General features: G+C 36.6%; 1 protein-coding gene across 1 annotated transcript; it reads right to left on the bottom strand.

Annotated features, from left to right (window-relative positions):
• Positions 1–3,455: 3,455 nt before the first annotated feature.
• Positions 3,456–13,429, bottom strand: LOC131347767 (low choriolytic enzyme-like). The gene is made up of 8 exons (XM_058382140.1): positions 6,964–13,429; positions 6,796–6,826; positions 6,652–6,717; positions 5,523–5,675; positions 5,319–5,436; positions 5,035–5,213; positions 3,811–3,892; positions 3,456–3,727 (listed from the first exon to the last, which is right to left on the bottom strand). Exons 1-8 carry the CDS (start codon positions 7,027–7,029, stop codon positions 3,598–3,600), a joined length of 825 nt encoding a protein of 274 aa, XP_058238123.1. The 5' UTR covers positions 7,030–13,429; the 3' UTR covers positions 3,456–3,597.
• Between the last annotated feature and the right edge of the window lie 53 nt (positions 13,430–13,482).

Raw genomic sequence — 13,482 nt, forward strand, 5'->3', positions numbered from 1 at the left:
TGAGACCACACCAGATGAAGTTGACTTTTGAGATTCCTCAGCTTTCCTTCTAATACCTATCAAGGTTTTAACTTTTCATTCTAAGCAAATTATGCATAGTCTGGTACAAATTGGTTCAACTTCACTACCATTCAGATGAGTAACTTACTGCAGACGTCAGCACTAAATGAAAATCATTGAGAACAGCAAAATTTTTAAAAACGTGTTGTACTGTATATGAATGGTGACTGCTACTTACGCTTATACATAGTTCAGCACCTTGATGTCTTTCACCTTGATCCCAACACAAAGAAGTGGAGTGTCCTTAACCAATATAGGGAGGCAACAGGCAGGTACATTGTATAACAGACCGCATCTCCTGTGCAGAATCTCCAGTTTTCACAAACTCACAAACCAAGACGACGACCTTCAAGGTGACCACATTTACACTACAGCAGCAAGTGTAAGTTAAACTAGCAGCTAGTTTAGCAATCTCTCACAATCATTTGGAGAAATTTTGTCCTACTCATCTTTACAACATTGTTACAGTTTATTGGTGTTGAATCTTTAGTGGGGCTGGGGACTGACCTTTGACTTGGCCATTCCAACAGATTCATTTTTTCTTCTTTAGCCATTTAAATGTTGATTTACTGGTCCACTTGGAAACATTGTCCTGTAACATGACTCAATATTGGCACAGCTTCAGGCGCTAGACATATGGCCTCACGTGTCTCATAAAATTACTTCATTACAGTACTTAAGATTTTTTTTAATTTTTTTACTTTACTTGAGTTTTTATATTTGTCAACTTTTACTTCACTACATTTTTGAAACAAATTCTATACTTTTACTCCAATACATTTTCTGTTCGGCATTTTCATTACTTACTACAAAAAAGCCTGCGTCCAAATTTGTGGTAAAGGAAGTTTGTAGTTAGTGATGACTTTAGGCTGTGTCCATACGTAGATGGGTATTTTTAAAAAACAGAGATTTTTCAACTTTTTTTTTTTTTTAAATTCTGTCCACACAACCTACGTGTTAAAAAATATCTTTGTCGACATGAAAACACAAAACGCCCTGTTAAGTGCTGTCAGAAGCATGCCTAGCCAATCAGAAGCCTAGACAAAATTTTGTTACCGGTTCCGGTAGTTTAACAACAATGGCGCGTCGCGTGAAAGTGATGCCCTTGACATGAGAAAATTTCATTGTAGAATGTAGAAGTCCAACAAGGTCTCATCTAAAACCACCATGGCTGTGTGCGTTGTCGGAGCTTTGTATGCAGCAGCAGTGAGCTTCGTATTACATTCCGACACCTCTGCTCATGAACGTAATGTGTGAGTATCTGTGCATGTATGTGTACGCATGTATAAAGTCCAGTAAACAACGTTAAGACAGTCAGTAGTTCACGCAAGTCTGCTATTGCACAAAATAGCTTCATAAATAAAACTGACATTAAATCAAGGAGACCGGCACACAGACAGTGACGTCAATTCATCAAAATCTCCGTTTCCCCTGTCCACACAACACCACTGAAAACAGTGAGTTTTGAAAAATCTTCACTTTGGCAGGAGTTTTCCAAAAGCTCCGTTTTCAACGATCTCAAACTGCATTAGCATGTGGGCAAAAGGTCAAAATGCACAGAAAAATCTCCCTTCTTAAAAATCCCCAGCTATGTGTGGACATGGCCTTATTTACATGTGCACATGTATGGAAACACTGATACTGTGGTGCACTTATTGAGAAGTTTAAGAAAGAAAGAAATACAGAATAAAATTCATAATTCTCCAAATTATTACAGTCTTGCTTTTTTATTAATTTACTTCTACTTTTACTTTCCATACTTGAATACATTCATGAAAATACTACATTTGATACTTAAGGACAGTTTATTTCAGATACTTTAAGACTTTTACTCAAGTAGAATTATAATGGTTGACTTTAACTTTTACTTGAGTCATTTTCTAACAAAATACCTGCACTTTTACTCAAGTATGGCTTTTGGGTACTTTATACAACACTTCTTTTCACCTGCATATTATTAAACAAATGGTACTGATAGAGTTGTTCAAAGGTCTTTGCTATGATTCTGTAGCTTTTTTTCATTTAGTGTTGTTTAATAATTGGCCCTGGGAACTTTTTATTTATTCTTATATGCTGTATATAATTATATATTCTAGTATATTCTGAATATATACTTGTAGTCTTTGAATACATGCAAATAAAAAAAGACATTGCAACATATGTGTAAATCTTGAGTGAAAATTTGCAGTGGAACTTGTGTTAAATATCAAAAATTAAAATATTTATTTACTTCTGTAGTTGTTGTTGTATGAAGGTCTAGATTTCTTCATTTGTATATTTTTAAATTTTGCAAGGTAGCCCAGGTGAATGGATTTCAATGGAAATAGTATATGGTTATATGGTATATGGTAATAGTAATGGCTTATGACATCACCTGCCTTCAACTTACAGTTGAAGGTAAATCAGGTAAGATAAAATATGTGGGCGCAGAAGCATTTATCAAAATGATAAGTATTACATGGTTAACTTGATTGCTGTAGTGCAGAGTATGATCACAAACAATCCCATCATAACATACTTGCTGTTATAAGCTCACTCATTAACCTTTATGCTACATGATATATGATCAAAGCATAAAAATAAACAGACATGATACATATAAGGCAGGACATAAAAGGCAACCAGTTTTCCGAACTATAATAAATCATTTTTAGAGTCTTGTCCATTTTGGAGATGTAAAGAAACTTAAAGCATTGGCTCAAAGGTGGGTTCTGTGTAATGTTTGAATTGTGGTGAGTGCGTGGGGAAAAGAAGAAAGATCACATTCGAGGAGCAGTGTTAGATCTTTATCAAGTTTTTTTGGTGTATTGTATTGTCATGCTGGAACGTTTGTGTCTTTTAGTCCAGTAAAGAGAAGTCTCTCAAACGACAGCATACAAAGAGATTCTAGACATGTGTGTGCTTCCAGCTTTGTTGCAACAGTTAGGGGAAGAATCACATGGGTGTGGGTCAGATAGTCAGACATACTTTTGGCTGTATAGTGTATATTGTGCTTTTACCATACTGAAATAATATTAAGCTGAAAAATGCATTCTGTCATGCATTTAGTGAAAATTATAAACTTATTCATTTGACATTATATAGCTAATAGTTAATGGTGCCCATGTTTGTTGTGACATCCATATAGCTGTGTCATGACTTGAATATTGCCTTGCAAGCTAGTTTTAGTATTTTCCAGCATTCCAACCTTAATTTTTTTTTTGCTCCCTTTTTGGGCTATTTTTTGAGTCATGTTTTAAAAACTATTCAGGGTCACCGTATGAGCCAGTTTAATTCAATTCTGAGTCTGAGATCGATTCATTTGAAAATTAAGAAAGACAGTGATATTCAGCCTACCACCTCACAATATGAATCTAGACACTGATGTTTTATATCATTTTTTTATTATTTGACTGCAGGTGAAAAATCAGAGCAAACTTCAAACTTGTTAAATTTGAGAAATGTTATAATGGAATAAATCAGAAGCTTTTTAAATGTCAACTTTTTTTGCAAGTGGTTTGGAAAAGAATTTGAAATACACTGGTGATGGTAAGAGAATCATTCACTGCAATAGAGTCTGTTAACACGTAGAATGTCATTGTCACTCATTTCATTTGCATTTCCAATGGGAACGTCATTGTCTGGAATAGGGATGATGGTTGGTAGCTCGTTCTTGGAGAAAGCATACCTGGACCAACACAATGTGTTTGCAATTATAATTGTGCTTTTCTCACAATGAAATCCAATTTAAAAAAGACTTTAATACTTTACCTTGAATATTGCATGACAGAATTGTAATCATATGGAGTGTTCAGATTGTTGGTGTCAAGTTTATCAAAATTGTGTTCATCTCCTGTGTATATATAAATCACAATTACAATATAATTTTTTTTCAGAACAAACTCTTCCAACATTACTTAAAGTCTTATGTAGATTTCACACTCACATTTTTTTGATATACTGTAATTACATTTCATCTTACTATATAATAAATAGGTGCAAAACATTAAAGGAATCACAGTTTACAAACAAAACATTACCTATTAAATACAATATTAGACTTACAATATTAACTACCACACAGAAAAGTTAAACTGTTGATATCAAGATATGGAATTGTTTTTGTAGCTAACAACTCTGACAGTAGTGCATCATTTTTACAGTAACAGCTCATACACTGGAACTAATTCTAATAATAAATGGATTTTTTTTTAAATGTTATTTAACAAAAAGCAAAACATAATTGTTAGGAGCTGTTTATAAAACATTTTTGGAAGGATCGGCACTTTGTAACAGTAGGTAAGGTTTCCTACATGAGAGAGTTGTCAGGACATCAGTAAAACAAGAAAACTGAGAATTTCTCTTAGCTGTAATTCCATATGCTATCAATTACAGAAGGATAGTAGGAAAATTTAATGTTGTAATTTGGTGCAAAAACATTCTATACCAGCTTTTTTAAAAAATGAAGCATTAAACAAACACCTTGGACTATTTTATTTTATTGATTTTATTTTGTTGTTTTTCATTTCAGTTCATTGTCTGTACTGCTTATCTGATCTATCCTTGGGTCACGGGGAGCCTGTGCCTCTCAGGCATCATTGGGCATCAAGGCAGGATACACCCTGGACAGAGTGCCAACCCATTCATTCACTCACGAAATGACACACTACGGGCAATTTAGAGACTCCAGTCAGCCTAGAAGCATGTCTTTGGGCTGTGGGAGGAAACCGGAGCACCCGGAGGAAACCCACCAAGCACGGGGAGTATTTTATTTTTTATATTTTTATATTTTTTATTTTATTTTTGTCTGTTTGAGAGATATATCCACATGAAAGCCAAATAAGTGCTTACAAAGAGCATTTTTTCCAGTTGAGGTTACTTCTTGATGAGTTAAGAAATATAATGTTTAATTCAAATTTTAATTATAGACAATTATAGAATAGAAGTTAAAAAAACCCTGTATTTATAAGAAATAGATATATTTGCTCTGCTCACCAGGAATAACATTTTCAAGGAGGATTCGGACATGATCATCGCGGTCACTTCGATCCTGCTCATGATGAAACCCAAGAGCATGCAGAAGCTCATGCTGGATGATGTCATGGTACACACAGCCATCGCGTTGTAGGGAAACATTCTGCATTCCACCAATGCGACCCACGAAAGAGTAGCACCTGTACAGCAAAGAATAAATTTTTGAGACAGCTTTCATTTAATAAGAGCTGGATTGGAGAAATGTTTCTGGAAAATATTCTGCAAAATTAGGATTGATGACATACCCCTGGTCTGAGACTATATGTATGTAGTCTTCTTCGTTGGTGCGAGGTACGAACTGGACACAGGTTGAAATTCTGAAGGATTCCAGTGCACTCTTGATAACACATTTTTCAGAGAATGCTTTCAGAAAGAGAGAAGGTTGTTAAAGCTAAGTAATGGAGCTCTGACACATTTTACTCTGAAATAAGGTAAGAAGTGATACTCACCATACTGCCTAGAAATTACGTAGGGCACTTTAACCTTTCCATTCCTTTCCCTTGGCCACCTGCACTCACGAGAAGTACATGGATCTGCATTCTGGAGCCCAGGGTACACCGCTATATCTCCATGTGTAATGATCAAACCATCCTTCAGCTTTCCTGTCCAGTAAAATACAATTGTGTGCAGTGTGATTCTCAGTGTATTTTACTAAATTAAAGTATGACTGAAAACTAAAAGCTCTGGCTTTGGAAAGCAATACCTTCATTTCAAGTTTCTATTTGTGCATGTAGATAGTGAAACTAGTCCTAGTGAAAATGCTCTTTTCACAAAAGTAGTATATATTCTTATATAGAAATTAGGCAGATATCTTTTCATTGTCTGTACTGCTTATCCGATCTTTCCTCGGGTCACAGGGGGCCTGTGCCTATCTCAGGCCTCATTGGGCATCAAGGTAGGATACACCCTGGACAGAGTGCCAACCCATCGCAGGGCACACACACACTCTCATTCAATCACACACTATGGGCAATTTAGAGACTCCAATCAGCCTAGAAGCATATTTTTGGACTGTGGGAGGAAACCCACCGAGCACGGGGAGAACATGCAAACTCCACACACACAACGTGGGAACAAGACTCAAACCCAGGACGCTGGAGGTGTGAGGCGAACATGCTAACCACTAAGCCATCGTGCCACCTACAAGAGGAAATCATACAGTTAATTAAAACTGATAAGAGATTTAAAGTGTCATAAACATATTATTATTAATGGTTCTTTCAGATGAACTCTCACAAAGCACAGAGGAAAAAAACAATCCACATTTATGTTAAACATTTATTGAACCCATAAGTAAAAATCTAGTTGTATATCATTGCCTAAATGTTACTGTGCTGTGTGGGCATAAACAGATGGTGATTAAAATATGTAATACAATAGCGATCCTTCATTTTTTCCAATTTCCCAACATTTCATGTACAGTATATACAATAATATTGGTTGGTTGGTTGGGTTAGAAATATAAGTGTATATATAAAAATATATATAAATCGAGAGAGAGAGAGAGAGAGAGGGGAAGAGCATTATACTGTAGCTTGTTATTTAATCACATCTCTATCTCTCTTTTTTTAATCTTACCGACATTTTTGTTGGCTCTTTCAATTATGGCAGATACGGAGAAATAATCTGCATCAACACTGTTATCTGAAATGGATTTAGCAAAGTAAATAAGACAAAATGCAAAAAAATTTCAGATAAATTTACTAATAGTCTGAATCTCACCATTCTCCCCAGAGGGCTTATTATCCAATGCCTGTTTGATAAATATTTAAAATGTACTTGAGCTGATATTTTATTAAGTACAATTATAGATACTTGAAATAGTCCTTTTTAAATTGTATCTAAATTAATTCTAATGTATTTTATGTTGTTACATTTTTTTTAGCTCACCTTTATGGCACGGCTTTGAACAAGACTGATGCTGAGCAGAAACAGGATGTTTTGCAGCAGATGCATGATGAGAGTCACATTCAGTGAAGCAGCACTGAGAGTGGAGAATGCTCATGAAGTGCAGTTTAAATACACTCATGAGAGTTTATCACTTCCCTTTTCACCAAACGCAGACTATTTCTCAAGTGTTATGGCAATCCAAAAAATGGAACTGGAAAATCTTACGTAAAAGAGTAGGTTTTTTCTAGACATTTGACATGCAACATTGAAAACATGGTTGAAGCTTCTTTAAACATTTCCAACCATTGGAACCTAATCATAGTCCAATCATACCATTAGCAAATCCATACCCTATGCAAATCTTAATTCCAGTTCAGTGAACCTCGGTAAATGCTAACATCCCAACAATCTACCTGCTTTGATGCATTAATTACCCATAACATGTAAATTAATCTTCATCTAAATCCTAATAACCTACAAATATTTTCTGCATGAATAAAACAAAAATGGTGAAAGTTCACAGTCTAGGTTTTAAAAATATATGTAATCCTCCAATCTGGCAACTTTAAGGTTTATTAAAGTCTTGCACTTTCCTATTAAAAAGGTCTAGTTGCTGACAGTGTCTGCTTTTCTATTCATGTGAATCAATAGTGTGACCAGTGAGCTATGCAACATAGTCAAAGGTATGTTGATACCTTGTTAAATTCATAATACATTTTTTAAAGATCTTGTGGTTCAAACTTCAGCAGATTGGATACAGAAAACTGACCCTTTCCAGTTTCCACATGACATTTTTTGTGCAACTAGACTAGGCCTGGACAAAGTACTGACCTCCAACACCATTAGGAAACTTTGGAGTAATTATTTCCTTACATTTCTGCTACTTTACACAGTGTATTAAGTCAATTATATAGATCAGAGCTAAAATCTCCTAATTACTTTGTTATATACAGTAAAAGTGCTTATCATTGGTATGCTACATACATTACAGGCAAAATACAGGAAGCCTAAAATCCTGCAGTTAATGATTTTTAAATTTGATTTTCTCAGTAATCAATTTATCTTTGAAACAAATACATGCAAGAACTTAAAATGCTTAGAATGATAGGTGGCAGAATTTGAAAAAAAAAACAAAAAACAGAAAAAGTATCAGTTAATTGGTTTTCTAGTGGATATTTGAGTTATTGTTCATTATCCTTTTAAAAATAGGAACAAGCACTATCATTAATCAAGTCCATTTAAATTCTAATTGTAGTTAAATTAATTTAAATTATAAATATATATCCTCACCTACAAGACTGCTGAAAGACACATTGCAAATTAATGATTTCATTGTCAGCCTACATGTATTTCATTAATTTTTTCAGAACTGCATTCTCAAAGAATGGTCAGTCCATCACTAACAGCAATATAAAAATCGGCCTGGCCAGAGATATGAGCCAAAATGACATTGTTAGAATCAACAGGCTCTAGGAGTGCTGTAAGTACTCTGATCTAGCGATCTGTAGAATGCTCACCCCAGCGGACTGTTTATTATTGCCAGAGATTTCAACCATGCAAATCTTAAATCAGTGGCCCATAAATTCTATCACCATGTGGACTTTGCAACAAGATGGGCGAACACGCTGGATTTTATTTACACAAACATTCCATGCTGAGCCCCGCCCCCACCTCCGCTACTCAGACCAATCTCTGTTATGCTAATTCCAACATACAGACCGCTAGTCAGATGCTGTAAAATGGTTCTGAAACAGGTGAAAACCTTGATGACAGGAGCCACCTTTGCTCTTCAGGACTGTTTTGAGTGCACTGACTGGCACATGAAGGCTGCAACCAATGGCGACTCTATCAACCTGAAGGAGTACACAGCATCAGTGACCAGCTACATTAGCAAGTGCATTGATGATGTGACCGTCTCCAAGACCATCACCACACACTCCAACCAGAAGCTGTGAATGACTGCAAAGGTGCATGCACTGCTAATGTCTAAAGAGTCTGGCTTCAGAGCAGGGGAAAAGACAGCCTTGAGAAGATCAAAGGCGAAACTGTCCCGAGCCATCAGAGAGGCAAAGCACGGACATGCTCAGAGAATCGATGGCCACTTCCAGGACACTGAAGACACCTGGTGCATGTGGCAGTGCATCCAGGTGATCACGAACTAGAAGACAACTTCACCTGTGACAGTAACGCCTCCCTCCGAGATGAGATGTACAACTTCTACTCTCTGTTTGAGAAGCATGAGGTATGAGACACATCAAGACAAAGTCAACAGCATTGTGGATGACCCCCACATACCTCTCTATCACAGACATTTACACCACACACTGTATCCACAAAGTCAACAGCATTGTGGATGACCCCACACACATTTCAAACTGCCACCAACTGTTGCTATACAGAAGTATGTATGTTTGCAAGAACGCTCTTTATTTACAATTCTCCTATTTTTCACATTGCACTGTATAACATTATACAGAATGTATACTAGTCTGCACTATTTTGTGTATCTCTCCTGTACTGTTTTGTCTTTTTGTCTTGTACTGTTTGCACTAGGTTGCACATGTTGTATTTTATGTGGCTACGACAACTTACTTTTAGCCTTTAGCTCTCTGGTGTTATGCAGCTCTATGTTCTTTTACGTAGCACCAGGGTCCTGGAGAAACGTTGTTTCATTTCACTGTGTATTGTGTCAGCTATATGTGGTTGAAATGACAATAAAAGCTTCTTGACTTGATTTGACTGTTTTATCATTTTAAGTCTTCATTTTAATCCTTCATGATGACTCAGTCGTTTCCAAAAAGATTTTTGGATTAGTGAGAAGGTGCTACCAGTGTCAACAATGGCAATGACATAGCTGTCTCTGAGAATAATGGGAAGGGCAATGTTCTTAAAATCACGATGGTCTGGACTTTGGTAAGGCAGCACAACTCGGTTCCCAGCCTGGGGTAATTTACGCTGAGTTTCCTGAACAGCAAATGTTTTCTTCTTCTGCTCTTCCCCATTAACCTGATTCCAATATCTTTTGGACTCATCAAAGTCTCTTTCAATTTGGGTCCCAATCCTGACTAACTCTCTCACATCTTTAACAGTTCCACGTAGCAAACTAGCGAGTCGCGGATTGCAATTCCTCAGGATTACCTGAACCACTTCTTTTTTCCAATCGCAGACACAAAGCCCGATACTAAAATGCAAAGTCTCTGAAACGTTCCTTGGCACCTTGTTTCCTCTCGAGCAGCTTCCTGGCCGCTACATCCTTATAGTCCACACTAAAGAAAGAGTGCAGGAATCTCTCCTTGAACTGCTCCCAGTTGGCCACGCTTTCTCTCTGCCATCCACCAGTCTTTAGCGGTTCCTTTAAGTACAGCTGCAAGTGAGGCAAGGATTTCTCCATCACTGAGAGGTCGAACAGCAAAATATTTCTCAGAGTGCTCAATGAACACAACTGGGTCATCATCAAGAGTGGTGCTGAAACTAGGGAAATCAAGTTTTACAGGAGGGATATACTGCACTGAAGACTGACTGCTCGGGTTGTAAACAGGGCTGGACTGCAGGCTATATGTCATATTGGGTAACATTAAATAGAGGGTTAGGATTTGGAACTATTGGGGTAGATGAAGATGGTCTTAGCTCTTGAAATTGTTGCCTCAGTTGTCACTCTTCTTTTCAGACAATCTACCATTGATTGACCCAAGTCCTTGACTAACATTTCCAAGTGTTGTTTCACCCTCTTGCACTTATGCTGAACATGGTATAATATCCTATCTTCTATCTTTTTACATTGCTTGATAAATTCATTACAGAAAACTGCCTCACTGCAATTGATTTTTAATGCTGTGATTTGGTCATTCAGGGATGGAACTAGTGAGCAAGGACTATGGTCTAACTCCTCATTCATCTCCAGTGGTGGGGGTGGGGGTGGAAAAGAAGAATCATTCTCAGAAACATTATCCACAGCCCTTCCATTCTCTTCATTCGAATCAATATACAGGTCACTGAAGGTGTTTATCATCTCTCTTACTGGATCCCATCTAGTAGTGAAAGACTCGGAGTTGAAATCTACACTAGGTATGACCGCATCCCCATCCATTGCAGATGATGATTGTGTTACTTGAAAAAAACTGAGAGTAAACACTTTAAGGTTACGGATCTTGTTGGCCTGAGGATCCCTGTTCAGGCGCCAATCTGTAATGGGCTCCCCACTAATTGTGTGTCCCCACACAAATTTGAGGGAGGGACTCACCGACCAGATTACTAATCAACCCTTGTCATCAATTTTAAATGCATAATCTCAGATCCACGTACAGCAAAAGCACAAGTTTATATGAGAGCATACACAAAACATTATCATAAACAAATTCCCCAAAACATAACCACTGCAACACAAAAGCCCAAAACATAACCATTGCAACACAAAAACCCAAAGGCATACCCATGCATTTCAGGCATTGCTGAAATAAAGAAAGCCTTATCTGTCCATTGTCCTATTGTCCATCCAGTAATCCGAATGTCCAGCAGATCAATGTCTATTGCAGCCAGCATGGGCTGAAGTAGAGGCCTATCCACTGCCACCCTGGCCTGCTCCTTTTTGGTAGACTGAAAAACCTTTAAGTCTTTAGAGCAAACATAACCAGACCCTCTCAAAGTAAAAAAAAACAGCCACTGAAGGAAGAAGGAGTCCATTTGACTAGACTTGAAACCTGAAAAGTTTTCCAGTCAGGACTCCCAAACTCTGGGTAAGCACTCAAGAAGACAATATTTCCCTCTTCCCCCAAACCATACTCATCTTCTTCTCTCCGTTTACCTGGCTATATACAAGAGGGGGAATAGAGCATAGAGCCCCCTAGAGCGTAGTAGTGACACAGCAATTAAAAGGCTCAGTAACCACGTTCTAGGTGGTTACAGTCTCAAAGCAGTCAAACATAGATATAAAAATTTTGAATTAAAAATTACAAAGTATAAAATTAAATTTATATTGATCCCTAATGAGTAAACCTGAGGCAATGGTGGCAAGGAAAAACTCCCTGTGACATTATGAGGAAGAAACCTTGGTTCAAATAGATCCCATCTTCATCTGGGTAACACCAGAGAGTGATTATAAATAATGTCCTTTCAACAAATATATGGAGTCAAGTGGAATTGGGTAACCAGGAAATTTCAAGTAGATTATAATTTCTGATTTCTTTATAGATTTAACACTAATTCCTTTCTAATGTTCTGGAACGTATTTTGTGCCCCTTTCCTTATCTACAATGAGCTCAGCTATATACTTTGTAAGCTGTTTGTGAACAATGGCTTCTGCATCAAGAAGATGTCAAAAAAAAATCATACAGAAACAGATCTTTAGCAGATCTTTATTTAGGGTTAATCAGAATTATTTCATCAGAAATACTTGATGATCATATTCAAAAGCTGCCTATTAAATCCTGTTTACACAACTGCAATTTTTTAAAATAAATAATATATTGTTATTGAAAGGAAATCATTATTACTTTTGGTGTCATCCAGATAGGTTCCCTTTTGAGTCTGGTTCTTCTCAAGGTTGGGCTAATTTGAATATTTCAACAAAATTATTTAACTGTAATACATTTCCAACAGGCAATGTCAAAAACTACATGCATATAGTATTATGCACAGAAGCATTTCATCTGAAAGCTATATTGCAATTTAGGAAAGGGGGGGAGTGGAATGTCAGTCTATCAGAAAGGACCAAGAAAAGTTTATTGTCATTCCAGAACAAGTGGTACATAAAAAGGAATGAAATTTAGTACTGAGGTCCCAGTGAAAGCAGCCAAAGATTTACAACTTATATATACATTATTGTGAACCTCAGTGCTTCTGGATAGAATAAATATGAATGCACCATGGTATACTTGTTTACCACACATAGGCTGACCCTGTATTTCCTTTTTCTAATAGCAATTTTTTTAGGTTTCAGGATTTTCTGTGGTTATAAATGTTGGGCTAGAAGTTTTTGCTGAACCTTGGCAACCCTGGTTAATGTTGAACAGCGTATGTCTAAAACTGTTCAGATAACTGTGGTGTCAAGTGCTTATTACAGGGTTGCTCTAATTATCTATTTCAGTAGATAGTAGCTTATGTCATTAGTTAAGTGTGCTAGTCTGTACATTTATTTTTCAGGCTATATAATTAATAATTTATTTCTAAATCACCTTTATCTATTGTTCCGAGCTACTCCTGCTGCCATCGGTTGTACAGTTTTGAAACATGTTTAACTGCTTGCTTTTCACAAATGCTGCAGTGTTTTGGTCACATTTTGTAACGTTGCTGTAATGTTTGTTTAATGTCCTGTGTGGTCATTAGTCGTTATGTAATCTTAAGTTCTAAAACTTGCGTGCACAAATTTGCGCACACATGCTACAGTCCTACAAGAATTTGATATTAAGGACTGAACTATGTATTATTAATAGGTACTGTTCCAAATAAATAAAGTTTGTTTCATCCCCACAAAAAAAGGTAACGTCATTATTTTTTAATTTTAGATAATTACATACTGCAAAC

Source organism: Hemibagrus wyckioides, linkage group LG27, assembly GCF_019097595.1.
Source record: "Hemibagrus wyckioides isolate EC202008001 linkage group LG27, SWU_Hwy_1.0, whole genome shotgun sequence".
Lineage (NCBI taxonomy): Eukaryota > Metazoa > Chordata > Actinopteri > Siluriformes > Bagridae > Hemibagrus > Hemibagrus wyckioides.

Bases quoted from the DNA above. Each gene is read 5' to 3' on its own strand.
- LOC131347767 (XM_058382140.1), bottom strand. From the start codon at position 7,029: ATGCATCTGCTGCAAAACATCCTGTTTCTGCTCAGCATCAGTCTTGTT. The intron at 6,718-6,795 runs GTGAGATTCAGA...AATCCATTTCAG, and splicing joins TAAGCCCTCTGGGGAGAATG to ATAACAGTGTTGATGCAGAT. The intron at 5,214-5,318 runs GTATGTCATCAA...TTTGCTGTACAG, and splicing joins CATATAGTCTCAGACCAGGG to GTGCTACTCTTTCGTGGGTC.